The following is a 13,872-nucleotide window of genomic DNA, read 5'->3' on the forward strand; positions in this document are numbered from 1 at the left end:
CACCTTGATTAGCACTGAATAGCTGCTTCCTGCCTGGGGGAATCCTTTGTTGGGAGGTGGTTAGCTGGCCCTGATTGTTTCTTGTCTGGAATCCCCCTAATAACAGCTGGCCTTGACTTTCTCAGGACATATAGTCTGAAAAGTCTAGTGATTCCAGCCATGGAAGCCTGAGACAATACAACTGATCACCTTGATTAGCACTGAATAGCCTTGCAGCTTCAAGGCTTGGCTGCTTCCTTCCTGGGGGAGTCCTTTGTTGGGAGGTGATTCGCTGGCCCTGACTTTCTCAGGACATATAGCCTGAAATACCTACAACAGCCTAGTGATTCCAGCTATGGAAGCCTGCGACAATACAATTGATCACCTTGATTAGCACTGTATAGCCTTGCAGCTTCCAAGGCTTGGCTGCTCCCTGCCTGGGGGAATCCTTTGTTGGGAGGTGATTAGCTGGCCCTGACTTTCTCAGGACATGTAACCTGAAAATCCTACAACAGCCTAGTGATTCCATCCATGGTAGCCTGCGACAATACAATTGATCACCTTAATTAGCACTGAATAGCTTTGCAGCTTCAAGGCTTGGCTGCTTCCTGCCTGGGGGAATCCTTTCTTGGGAGGTGATTAGCTGGCCCTGACTTTCTCAGGACATATAGCCTGAAAAACCTACAACAACCTAGTGATTCCAGCCATGGAAGCCTGCGACAGTACAACTGATCACCTTGATTAGCACTGAATAGCCTTGCAGCTTCAAGGCTTGGCTGCTTCCTGCCTGGGGGAATCCTTTGTTGGGAGGTGATTAGCTGGCCCTGACTTTCTCAGGACATATAGCCTGAAAAACCTACAACAACCTAGTGATTCCAGCCATGGAAGCCTGCGACAATACAACTGATCACCTTGATTAGCACTGAATAGCTTTGCAGCTTCAAGGCTTGGCTGCTTCCTGCCTGGGGGAATCCTTTCTTGGGAGGTGATAAGCTGGCCCTGACTTTCTCAGGACATATAGCCCGAAAAACCTACAACAGCCTAGTGATTCCAGCCATGGAAGCCTGAGACAATACGATTGATCACCTTGATGAGCACTGAATAGCCTTGCAGCTTCAAGGCTTGGCTGCTTCCTGCCTGGTGGAATCCTTTGTTGAGAGGTGATTAGCTGGCCCTGACTTTCTCAGGACATATAGCCCGAAAAACCTACAACAGCCTAGTGATTCCAGCCATGGAAGCCTGAGACAATACAACTGAGCACCTTGATTAGCACTGAATAGCCTTGCAGCTTCCAAGGCATAGCTGCTTCCTGCCTGGGGGAATCCTTTGTTGGGAGGTGATTAGCTGGCCCTGGTTGTTTCTTGTCTGGAATCCCCCTAATAACAGCTGGCCTTGACTTTCTCAGGACATATAGTCTGAAAAGCCTAGTGATTCCAGCCATGGAAGCCTGCGACAATACAACTGATCACCTTGATTAGCACTGAATAGCCTTGCAGCTTCCAATGCTTGGCTGCTTCCTGCCTGGGGGAATCCTTTGTTGGGAGGTGATTAGCTGGCCCTGATTGTTTCTTGTCTGGAATCCCCCTAATAACACTAACAATTCTGCCCCAAGGAAGCTACCCTTTCCCCAGGTCATTGGTCAGGGAAAGACCCATAAGCCATGCCTTGTGGGTTAAAGGCCACAGCCCTTGTGGTCACTTTCTCAGGACATATAGCCCGAAAAACCTACAACAGCTTAGTGATTCCAGCCATTGAAACCTGCGACAATACAATTGATCATCTTGATTAGCAGTGTATAGCCTTGCAGCTTCCAAGGCATGGCTGCTTCCTGCCTGGTAGAATCCTTTGTTGGGAGGTGATTAGCTGGCCCTGGTTGTTTCTTGTCTGGAATCCCCCTAATAACAGCTGGCCTTGACTTTCTCAGGACATATAGTCTGAAAAGCCTAGTGATTCCAGCCATGGAAGCCTGAGACAATACGATTGATCACCTTGATTAGCACTGTATAGCCTTGCAGCTTCCAATGCTTGGCTGCTTCCTGCCTGGGGGAATCCTTTGTTGGGAGGTGATTAGCTGGCCCTGACTTTCTCAGGACATATAGCCTGAAAAACCTACAACAACCTAGTGATTCCAGCCACGGAAGCCTGCGACAATACAACTGATCACCTTGATTAGCAATGAATAGCCTTGCAGCTTCCAAGGCTTGGCTGCTTCCTGCTTGGGGGAATCCTTTGTTGGGAGGTGATTGGCTGGCCCTGATTGTTTCTTGTCTGGAATTCCCCTAAGAACACTAACAATTCTGCCCCAAGGAAGCCACCCTTTTCCCAGGTCATTGGTCAGGGAAAGACCCATATGTCATGCCTCGTGGGTTAAAGGCCACATCCCTTGTGGTCACTTTCTCAGGACAAAAACCAGTCGTGTCCAGCGCGTGAAGGGTGTAATAAAATCCTTTTATTGCATTTTGTGCAGACAGGAGTCTAAAAAATAAAATAAAATACAGTAGAAGCGTCAACACAAGCAATCAAAGGAGGAGCCGCGGCGGCCCCTTGGAGATATATCTATGGGCACAGAGAACAGCGTGGGGCCAAGGGCGGGGGTCTCGGGGGGGGGGGGAGGGGGTCAAGGGGGGGGGTCAGTACCCAGGCAGCCCAGGAGTCAGGCCACGGAAACACTCACACAAAGTAAAGGCAAGCTGGATGCGCGTTCCTTTGGATGTGCAACCCGGTTTATTTACAGGGAGGGAACGTATTGGCGGCGCTTTGCACACGTAAGAAGAAGAAGAAGAAGGAGGAGAATTAAGTCAGAAGAGTATTCCCTAGAACAGAAAGCCTATGGACAAGCTCACGAGAGAGAGAGAGAGAGAGATAGCTATCGAAGTATTGCACTTGAATCAAAGTCACTTGGATGGATGGAGGGATGATGGGCGGGAGACGGGTCAGCTACGGTGGTGACCGGTTATAAAGGTGGTTAACTGGGTGATTGACATTCAGAACGAAGAGATTGCACATGGAGCACAGAAAGAAAAGGGAAGGAAGGAAGGAAGGAAGGAGGGAGAGTTCATAGAATCCTAGAATCAAAGAGTGGGAAGAGACCTCATGGGCCATCCAGTCCAACCCCCCGCCAAGAAGCAGGAATATTGCATTCAAACCACCCCTGACAGATGGCCATCCAGCCTCTGCTTAAAAGCTTCCAAAGAAGGAGCCTCCACCACACTCTGGGGCAGAGAGTTCCACTGCTGAACGGCTCTCACAGTCAGGAAGTTCTTCCTCATCTTCAGATGGAATCTCCTCTTCCAACCAACGCCAACTGGGCCCCTGGGCCCTTCCCTTGCTGGGCCCCAGTCCCAAAGTGGAGGGGGGGGCCCATTATGATCCATCCGTACCCACAAAGAGGGGCACGCCCAGCCCCCATCTCCATTGACTGGGGGATCGGGGGGCCCACACTGCAGCAAGGGCCCCCAGGGGTCTCCCCGTGTCCCAGTGTTGTTGTTTTTTTGCTGTTTGTGAGCTGCTTCTGGGCCCCTTCTCCCTGCATAGGTGTGGGTCCTGCTTTCCCTTGAGGGGAGGCTCTGGGGGGCCGAGGTGCGAAGCAGGTGAAGGAAGGGGGCCCAGAGGAGAACAGCAGGAGCGCTTACAGGCCGTGGGTGGGGTGGGGGGCTCAGAACGGGGGTGTAAACTAGCATGCAGTGCCACCTGCTAAACGTGGCCCTCTCCCGAGAAGGAGGGAGGGAAGGGCTGGTGGGAGAGGAGGGGGCACCTCCAACTGGACAGGCCGGAGTGTGAAGGGTCAGCCTTTGCCCAGCCCAAGGTGGGGCACTCCTGTGTTTGGGGTGGGGGCTTATAGGACATTGCCCAGCATGTGAGTGCAGAGTGGCCCTTAGAGAAGAGGGAAGGGAGAGGGGTGGCGGGGTCTTTGGGGGAGTGGGTGGAGTGATCTTTGGGGGAGTTGGGAGAATGGTGGAGGGGTTTTTGGGGGAGTGGTTAGAGTGCTCTTTGGGGGAGTAGGTGGAATGGTGGAGTGGTCTGGAGGAGTGGGTGGAGGGGTCTTTGGGGGAGTTGGTAGAATGGTGGAGTGGTCTTTGGGTGAGTGGGTGGAGGGGTCTTTGGGGAAGTGGATGGAGGGGTCTTTGGGTGAGTGGGTGGAGTGCTGGAGGGGTCTTTGGTGGAGTGGTGGAGGGGTCTTTGGGGGAGTGTGTGGAGTGGTCTTTGGGGGCGTGGGTGGAGTGGTCTTCAGGGGAGTGTGTGGAGTGGTCTTTGGGGGAGTGTGTGGAGTGGTCTTTGGGGGAGTGTGTGGAGTGGTCTTTGGGGGAGTGGGTGGAGTGGTCTTCGGGGGAGTGGGTGGAGTGGTCTTTGGGGGAGTGTGTGGAGTGGTCTTTGGGGAAGTGAGTGGAGTGGTGGAGTGGTCTTCGGGGGAGTGGGTGGAGGGGTCTTTGGGGGAGTGGGTGGAGGGGTCTTTGGGGAAGTGAGTGGAGTGGTGGAGTGGTCTTCGGGGGAGTGGGTGGAGGGGTCTTTGGGGGAGTGGGTGGAGGGGTCTTTGGGGAAGTGGGTGGAGGGGTCTTTGGGGGAGTGTGTGGAGTGGTCTTTGGGGGAGTGGGTGGAGGGGTCTTTGGGGGAATGGGTGGAGTGGTGGAGGGGTCTTTGGAGGAGTGGGTGGAATGGTGGAGTGGCCTTTGGGGGAGTGGGTGGAGTGGTCTTTGGGGGAGTGGGTGGAAGGGTCTTTGGGGGAGTAGGTGGAATGGTGGAGTGGTCTGGGGAGTGGGTGGAGGGGTCTTTGGGGGAGTGGTGGGGGGATCTTTGGGGGAGTGGGTAGAGTGGTCTTTGGGGAAGTGGGTAGAGTGGTCTTTGGGGGAGTGGGTGGAGTGTTGGAGGGGTCTTTGGTGGAGTGGTGGAGGGGTCTTTGGGGGAGTGGGTGGAGTGGTCTTTGGGGGAGTGGGTGGAGGGGTCTTTGGAGGAGTGGGTGGAGTGCTGGAGGGGTCTTTGGGGGAGTGGGTGGAGTGGTCTTTGGGGGAGTGAGTGGAGGGGTCTTTGGAGGAGTGGGTGGAGTGGTGGTCTTTGGGGGAATGGGTGGATGGGTCTTTGGTGGAGTGGTGGAGTGGTCTTTGGGGGAGTGAGTGGAGGGGTCTTTGGGGGAGTGAGTGGAGTGGTGGTCTTTGGGGGAATGGGTGGATGGGTCTTTGGTGGAGTGGTGGAGTGGTCTTTGGGGGAATGGGTGGAGTGGCTTTTGGGGGAGTGAGTGGAGTGTTTGCGCATGAGCGCATGAACCCAGGGGAACAACGGCTGCATTCTGCCTCCTCTTGAGGACGAGGGAGAAGAGCACTTCCTGCAAGCATGGGCCAACTTGGGCCTTCCCTCCAGGTGTTTTGGACTATTTTGAACACCTGGAGGGAGGACCCAAGGTTGCCCACGCCTGCCATAGAGCCAATGGGTTGGACTGGATCTGCATTGGACGTGGGGAAGGATGGGGCGAGGAGGAGGAGAAGGAGAGTTGGAGGCTTAGCAGGCCGCACTTTGGAGTGGAAGCTCAGATCTGCTGCACAACCGGATCAGGCGGTTCTGGCCCTTTTTCCCTGATAAAGAAGAACCCAGAGGAGGAGAAGGAGAAGAAGGGAAAGGAGGAGAGAGAGAGAGAGAGGAGGAAGGATAGGAGTAAAGCAGGGGAAGGGGCGCGTGCAGACATGGGGACAGGACAGGATGGGACTGGGGGACACCGGCTTTGCAGCCATTCTCCTTCCGCACCCGCGCCAAGATGGGTCTCTGCCCAGTTTGCAAGGGTCAAGCCCAGTCGCGCGTCAATCACCGCGACCACCACCACCCCCAACCCTGGGCAGCCCCCAGACCCCCCCCCTCAAGAAAACATTCCTTGGTCCATTATACATCTTTCATTCTTTCTTTCTTTCTCTGTTGTATAGACTTTGTCTGGTTCCTTTTCACATAAATATGACCACTTTTAAAAATACATATGTCCTGTGTGCTATGTACACTATTTACAGCCCCGGCCGGAGCAAAGCGGAGGGAAGAGGGGGGGGGGGTCCTGGAAAGGGGAGGGGTCTCTATTCACACGGGACCAAAGCGCCATGGGTTTGGGGGGTGGGTGGGTGGGTGGGCTGGGGGGCAGGGTCCCATAGCCTCACATGCAAACGCGTTTTGGTATAAAGAGGAGGAGAGGCCAGGGGGCGGCAGCAGAGGAGGGGAAGCGGACCCCCGCCAGCCTTTGCAGCCCTTCGTGGATTTTTTTTTGGGGGGGGGGATGAAGCGGAGAAGGGCTTTGCGCTGATGGGGCAAGGGGGGGGGCTCTGGGCATCGTAGTCGCTGCCACTTGAGCCCAATCCTAAAGTGCAAAGGGGCGGGGCATGAGCAGCCTGGGACGGCAGCAGTGCTGTGGGGGGAGGGGGGGCATTGGCCCAAACTCGCTGGCTGGCCGGACGGATGGACGGTCAGACACCTGGCATGGGATCCCAGGCAAGAGGAAAAGTGCAAAGTGGGGGGGGGGGCATGGAGCAGCCTGGGACGGCAACAGCGCTGTGGGGGGGGGGGGGGGCATTGGCCCAAACTCGCTGGCTGGCCGGACGGATGGACGGTCGGACACCTGGCATGGGATCCCAGGCAAGAGGAAAAGTGCAAAGTGGCTGGAGACCCATAAGTGGGGCTTTTCTCCAGCGGCGTTTGGGGAGACCGGGCAGTGGACGTGCTCCGTGGGTCTGGGGCAGCCATGCTAATCTTCTCTGTATCGTTCCAATTTTAGTATATGTGCTGCCAAACCCATAAGCAGGTCCATCCCCGGCGAGTATCATGGACACCAAGGGCTGGCTGGCGGCTCAAAGGGGACCAAAGGAGGAGGCCAAGTCCAGCCCCCCTGTCCCCCGCAGGGACCTTCATCTCAGACCCACTCCCCTCCCCCCCCCCCCCCCCCCCGCAAAGGGGGACAGACCACCGCCATCCCCGTCCAGACAAAGGGGTGCCGGTCCCATGCCTTGGCCCGGGGAGAAAGAGGTCAGAGGGCGGGGAGAGGCCAGCCCCGGCAGGGAAAGCATGCTGGTAGCCGTAGCTGGGGTCCTCTCCCCTTTGCTGGGTGGGGGTCAGGGTCAGGGTCAGGGTCAGGGAGGGAGAGAGAGGGGTACATCTGACAGAAGGCGACAGTCGATGGAAAAGCAGGCAGCAGGGAGGGAGACAAGGGGCCGGCACAACCAGCGCCTCCGGCCGCCCCAGAAAGGAGGCTCGGAAGCATCACTTAGCTGCCGGCAACTGGGTTCTGTCCACCCGGCTGTGAGCGGTCAGTCCAGAGTCGGCGTCCGATCAATCTGTGGGTCAACACAGCGGTGACGGTGCTTCTGCTGCAGGGCGGAGGCAGCGGTTGCCTTGGTGCTCAGATGCGCCTGGCGCTGCAGTTCGAAAGGTGCGGAAGGAAGGAAGGAAGGAAGGGAGAAGGAAAGGAAGGGGGAAGGGAGAAGGAAAGGAAGGAAGGAAGGGAGAAGGAAAGGAAGGAAGGAAGGGAGAAGGAAAGGAAGGAAGGAAGGGAGAAGGAAAGGAAGGAAGGAAGGAAGGAAGGAAGGAAGGAAGGAAGGAAGGAAGGGGGAAGGAAGGAAGGAAGGGAGAAGGAAAGGAAGGAAGGAAGGAAGGGCGAAGGAAAGGAAGGAAGGGAGAAGGAAAGAAAGGAAGGAAGGAAGGAAGGAAGGAAGGAAGGAAGGAAGGAAGGAGAGCAGGTGGCGGAGACGGGGCCGTGCCCGCCTTGCTCTCGGGGAGAGGGGTGCAGAGGATGTTGGGAGGGGCACAGCTCTTCAGGCGAGGGAGCGGCGAGGAGGGGCTTCTCATGAGTAAATGGTGATCACCTCCCGGCCACCGCCGCGCACCAGCAGGACCCGGTCCAGGTGCTCCGTCAGCACCTCCAAGAACTCCATGTCTGGGCCGAGCGGTCAAGGTCCGTAGCGGAGACATAGGTGCCTCTTGGCTTGCCAGACCCACCTCCACTTGACCCCCTGACTCAGTCCCTCTGTGGTGCCATGCCCCCTCCCCAAATCCACAGAGCCCTTCCCTTTGTGTTCCTCTGCCCAAGGTTTTATGCCTTCTATTCTTCTGACTACTGTCCTGGGCAAGTCACAACTTCAATTTACATTAGGACTGGTTACAGTTGGAAGAGTTGAAGGCACACAACACCAGCCATGCACAGACCAAGCTACATCATCATGACGTTCTACAGAGAAAACCAGCTGATCCCTAACCCATCCAAAACATAGACATGTGCCTTTCATCTCAAGAACAGACAAGCATCCCGAGCTCTGAGGATTATTACCTGGGAAGGAATCCCACTGGAGCATTGCAGCGCACCCAAATACCTGGGAGTGACCCTGGACTGTGCTCTGACCTACAAGAAGCACTGTCTGAATATCAAGCAAAAAGTGGGCGCTAGAAACAACATCATACGAAAGCTGACTGGCACAACCTGGGGATCACAACCAGACACAGTGAAGACATCTGCCCTGGGAGTCACTCTGGACCGTGCTCTGACCTACAAGAAGCACTGCCTGGATATCAAGACCAAGATACGTTATCATGATGTTTTGGATCCATGCGGAGTAGTGGGAGCTATATGCTCCAGGATGGTCTACCCCTCTCTCAGTTGACCAAGGGCTTTGGGCATAGGAAACACTAGCGCAGGCCTGCACAACTTAGCAGAAGCAAGGTGTCAGGAGTCAATTTCTGACGGCATGAAGACATCACAAATTCCCACCGTGACATCCTGACTGAATCATCCTAGCTAAATAAATTCTCTCTCTGTGACATTTTGAAGCTAGCAGAGGATGCTGGAAACCTTGTATTGGGACTTGTGAAGCAACAAATTCTAATAAGGAAACTGAGAAGAGGGGGAGATGGGCAGGAAAGGTGTATAAAAGGAAGTGGTAGTGGGGAAAAGTCAGCAGTGTCTTTCTTTGCTGCAGAGATACAAGCAATATATCCATTTCAAAGCAAAACTGGCTTGTGAGTGGTCATTTAATATTGCTATATAGATCATACAGTCTGACAGTGTGTCAGGAGTCAATTTCTGATGGCATGAAGACATCACAAATTCCCTCCGTGACATCCTGGCTGAATCATCCTGGCTGCCTCAATTTTCTCTCTGTGACATTTTGAAGCTAGCAGAGGGTGCTGGAAACCTTGTATTGGGACTTGTGAAGCAACAATTTCTAATAAGGAAACTGAGAAGAGGAGTGAGATGGGCAGCAAAGGTGTATAAAAGGAAGTGGTGGTGGGGAAAAGTCCGCAGTGTCTTTCTTTGCTGCAGAGATACAAGCAATATATCCATTTCAAAGCAAAACCGGCTTGTGAGTGGTTATTTAATATTGCTATATAGATCCTACAGTCTGACACAAGGGGCCAAAATTGCAATAGGCTAAAATCTCTGCACTGAGACTTGATTGGCTGCAACTCCACAGTTAACCCCACCTCTTTTCTCTTGCCCCTCCCACCCTTCACCTGAACCTTCTCTGCTCCCTTTCACTGCATGGATTATATATAATGTGGGATGCAGAGTGTGCAGGGGAATATCTGGAAGTGACAGCCTCTTCGGGCTGCCTGCAATCCTTTGGGGGCTGCATGTGGCCTGCGGGCCGTATTCTGTGCAAGAGTGCAGGAGGACTCCTTCTAGACCGTGCAAACACCCTCCCCTTTCTCCTGGACCAGGGACCCCTCCCCCCAACACACACACACACACACACCACATTGCCGTCTTTGACCTTGGAAGGATACAGTTCTCATCCCCCTTGCGATTCCGGGGGGGTCCCGGCATGTTGAGCAGCACAAGTTTGGCGTCCTGGGACTTCTTGACGATGGCCTCGTTGAGCCGGATCGCCGTGTGCATCCTCCTCACGTTGGACTGGTTCCTGTGGAGGGGAATGGGGCAGGTTGGGTTGGGTACCGGACAGGGGGGCCGGGCTCTTCTTGTGACCCCGAAAGAAGACCCCTCCTCTCTGCTCCCCTTCCAGATCTGGTTCCCTCCCCGCCCCCCGCCCCCCGCATGCAATGGGGAAAGTCAGCAACAAGAGGGGCAAGGAGGCGGATGCAAAGCTGGCGAAACCCAGGCTCCCTTTCCCCTCCCACAAGAATGACCCCAGTGCCAGAAACACTTACAAGGTCTCCCACTCTCTGGCAGCGGAAGGCAAGATGGAGGAGGAGGAGGAGGAAGAGAGAGAGCGGTCATTCACTGCCCGGTGCAAGGGTGGCAGTCCATTCTTACTTGGTACATCTCCCCCCCCATCCCCAGAATCCAGGACAGTCTCGGTCTGGTCACTCCATCCACTGACCCACCGACCCCTGCGTGCACCCCAAGAACCCCCTGCCTGGGTCCAAGGATATCCTGCCCACCCACCGTGGGTCCGAAGCACCCGAGGCCCAGTCCATCCCGCAGAGACCCTCGCAGAGAAGAAGGCACTCACGGCTTCATGCTGAAGAAGTCCTTGATGCTCTCGGGGCTGACGGGGCTCTGGGAGGCCTTGTTCTTCTCGACCACCTTCTCCTGGGTCCACGTCAGGTGGACCTTCTCGGGGGCGGCTTCAGCCTCAGGCTCAGCTTCTGTTTCCGTCTCATCCCCCGGCGACTGGGAGCTGCTGGTGGGGTTTGTGTCGTGGATGAGCTGCACCTGGGGAACCAAAGGGGTTGCAGTGGGGTTGTCCTCACAGGTCGGTGGGCCAATCCCAAGGGGCACTTTCCACCTGTGACCTCAAACACTAAGGTAACCCATTGGCTCTGGTGCTGGGTGCCTCCCAATTGGGGAACATCTGGAGATTAGGACTGCAGAAAGCTTCGAAGCTCCATTCCGTAATTCAGAGATTTGCATGAGTCATAAATACCAATCTCCGAATTACTAATTGGACCAGGACTCCTCCGAAGCATTAAGAATAAAAAAAACTTTCCTAAAAACCAGTGGATGAATGAAACGTTCTGAAACCTAATTACACAGATATCTATAAACGCAATGTTAGGCATGGGCAATCCATGGTTCTGAATGGTTCGAAAGTACTTACAAAACTAGGGGGTGCTGGCCCTTTGCTTCTAAAGTGTTTCTAAAGCTGGAGCTTTGCTTCTAAAGTGTTTCTAAAGCTGGTGCTTTGCTTCTAAAGTGTTTCTAAAGCTGGCCCTTTGCTTCTAAAGTGTTTCTAAAGCTGGCCCTTTGCTTCTAAAGTGTTTCTAAAGCTGGAGCTTTGCTTCTAAAGTGTTTCTAAAGCTGGAGCTTTGCTTCTAAAGTGTTTCTAAAGCTGGCCCTTTGCTTCTAAAGTGTTTCTAAAGCTGGAGCTTTGCTTCTAAAGTGTTTCTAAAGCTGGCCCTTTGCTTCTAAAGTGTTTCTAAAGCTGGTGCTTTGCTTCTAAAGTGTTTCTAAAGCTGGTGCTTTGCTTCTAAAGTGTTTCTAAAGCTGGTGCTTTGCTTCTAAAGTGTTTCTAAAGCTGGAGCTTTGCTTCTAAAGTGTTTCTAAAGCTGGTGCTTTGTTTCTAAAGTGTTTCTAAAGCTGGCCCTTTGCTTCTAAAGTGTTTCTAAAGCTGGCCCTTTGCTTCTAAAGTGTTTCTAAAGCTGGTGCTTTGCTTCTAAAGTGTTTCTAAAGCTGGTGCTTTGCTTCTAAAGTGTTTCTAAAGCTGGAGCTTTGCTCCTAAAGTGTTTCTAAAGCTGGTGCTTTGCTTCTAAAGTGTTGCGAAAGTTCTGGTGGTGAAAATTTCAGAAATTTAAGAAAACTTTCAAAATTTCATTATTACTTCGTTATTGGCAATTTTTATGACAGAACCAATTAGGAACTGCTATTTATAACAAAATTTTGAAAGTTTTGTTTGAGTTCTGAAATTTTCACCACCAGAACTTTAGAAACACTTTAGAAGCTAAGCACCAGCGCCCCCTCGTTTTGTAAGTACTTTAGAACCATTTAGAACTACGGATTGCCCATGCCTAGTAAATACACAAATGCCCTATTACTATAAACTTCAGCACAAATACTAATTGGAGTAATGAGAAAAATACCAAACTAACTCATACAATACACAAGCATGGGTAACGAACACTTAGGGATGGCTTATAACAGTGTAACAAACATAATATACAAGTTTTTCAAAAGCATTCCTGACTGAGAGCCGTTCAGCAGTGGAACTCTCTGCCCCGGAGGGAGTGTGGTGGAGGCTCCTTCTTTGGAAGCTTTTAAGCAGAGGCTGGATGGCCATCTGTCAGGGGTGCTTTGAATGCAATATTCCTGCTTCTTGGCAGAATGGGGTTGAACTGGATGATGGCCCAGGAAGTCTCTTCCAACTCTAGGATTCTATGATTTGTCAGATCTTCGTATCCCACCCTGTGTTGAAATCTCGCAGCAGAGCCATTTGCTTAGTAGTGGAAGCAAGTATGTTATTGCATGAAATTGTTTCCCCACCGTAGTCCCTGTGAATTGCACATATGAAAAAGATCTTGGAGTCCTCGTGGACAACAAGTTGAACATGAGCCAGGAATGTGATGTGGCGGCAAAAAAAGCCAATGGGATTGTGGCCTGCATCAAGAGGAGCCTAGTGTCTAGATCTAAGGAAGTAATGCTACCCATGCTCTATTCTGCTTTGGTTAGACCACATCTGGAATATTGTGTCCAATTCTGGGCACCACAATTCAAGAGAGAGATTGACTCTAAGCTGGAAAGTGTCCCGAGGAGGGCGACTAAAATGATCAAGGGTCTGGAGAACAAGCCCTATGAGGAGCGGTTTAAGGAGCTGGGCATGTTTAGCCTGAAGAAGAGAAGGCTGAGAGGGGATATGATGAGAGCCATGTATAAATATGTGAGAGGAAGCCACAGGGAGGAGGAGGGAGCAAGCTTGTTTTCTGCTTCCTTGGAGACTAGGACGCAATGGAGGAATGGCTTCAAACTACAAGAGAGGAGATTCCATCTGAACATGAGGAAGAACTTCCTGACTGTGAGAGCCATTCAGCAGTGGAACTCTCTGCCTTCCCCGAAGGGAGTGTGGTGGAGGCTCCTTCTTTGGAAGCTTTTAAGCAGAGGCTGGATGGCCATCTGTGAGGGGTGATTTGAATGCAATATTCCTGCTTCTTGGCAGAATGGGGTTGGGCTGGATGATGGCCCAGGAGATGTCTCTTCCAACTCTTTGATTCTATGATTTGTCAGATCTTCGTATCCCACCCTGTGTTGAAATCTCGCAGCAGAGCCATTTGCTTAGTAGTGGAAGCAAGTATGTTATTGCATGAAATTGTTTCCCCATCGTGGGCCCTGTGAATTGCACATATGGTAGTTTCTGATTATTGCAAATGAATGAATGAAGGAACCTTGAAAGAAACCTAACGAAGAGATACGAAGAGATGATTTGTATTGATCATTAACGTATCACTGGAGCAAGGGATTTTTCCATCTGGGCTAAAACAGGCTGTGGTCAGACCACTCCTGAAAAAGACCTCCCTTGACTCCACAGTCTTGAATAACTATTGACCAATCTCAAGCCTCCCTTTCTTGGGCAAGGTGTTGGAGCGGGTGGTCACTTCTCAGCTCCAGTGTTTCCTGGACAGCATCAACCACCTAGATCAGTCACAGTCTGGTTTCAGGCCTGGTCATGGCACCGAGACGGCTTTGGTCACCTTGGTGGATGACCTCCGCAGAGAGCTGGACAGGGGGAGTGTGACCCAAATGGTTCTCTTGGACGTCTCAGCGGCTTTTGATACCATCGATCATGGTATCCTTCTGGGACGTCTCTCCGGGATGGGCTTTGGAAGCACGGCGCTGGCATGGCTCCGGTCCTTCCTGGAGGGTCAATCCCAGATGGTGAAGCTGGGAAACGCCTGCTCGGACCCCTGGCCTTTGACCTGTGGGGTCCCGCAAGGCTCCCTTCTGTCTCCCATGCTTTTTAACATCTACATGAAACCGCTGGGAGAGGTCAT

At 52.9% G+C, this 13,872-nt stretch overlaps 2 protein-coding genes across 3 annotated transcripts in view; both read right to left on the minus strand.

Annotated features, from left to right (window-relative positions):
- Positions 1-2,586: 2,586 nt before the first annotated feature.
- On the minus strand, positions 2,587-5,789 carry LOC137097030 (proteoglycan 4-like). The gene has a single exon (XM_067468331.1). It carries the CDS (start codon positions 5,388-5,390, stop codon positions 3,120-3,122), a length of 2,271 nt encoding a protein of 756 aa, XP_067324432.1. The 5' UTR covers positions 5,391-5,789; the 3' UTR covers positions 2,587-3,119.
- A 97-nt stretch (positions 5,790-5,886) lies between these two features.
- SLC12A5 (solute carrier family 12 member 5) overlaps positions 5,887-13,872 on the minus strand; it is a 229,578-nt gene continuing 221,592 nt past the window's right edge. For both annotated transcript variants that reach the window (XM_060771791.2, XM_067468330.1), the window contains exons 23-26: positions 10,404-10,606; positions 10,099-10,113; positions 9,718-9,851; positions 5,887-7,873 (exon numbers count right to left, since the gene is read on the minus strand). In XM_060771791.2, coding sequence (XP_060627774.2) covers positions 7,782-7,873; positions 9,718-9,851; positions 10,099-10,113; positions 10,404-10,606 — 444 coding nt within the window. In that variant the 3' untranslated portion in view covers positions 5,887-7,781. The remainder of the gene's footprint in view (positions 7,874-9,717; positions 9,852-10,098; positions 10,114-10,403; positions 10,607-13,872) is intronic.

The sequence above is a fragment of the Anolis sagrei genome, chromosome 4 (genome assembly GCF_037176765.1).
Source record: "Anolis sagrei isolate rAnoSag1 chromosome 4, rAnoSag1.mat, whole genome shotgun sequence".
NCBI classification, from domain to species: domain Eukaryota; kingdom Metazoa; phylum Chordata; class Lepidosauria; order Squamata; family Dactyloidae; genus Anolis; species Anolis sagrei.

Excerpts from the sequence above, each read along its gene's own strand:
- LOC137097030 (XM_067468331.1), bottom strand. The coding sequence starts at position 5,390 with ATGGCAGGCGTGGGCAACCTTGGGTCCTCCCTCCAGGTGTTCAAAATA.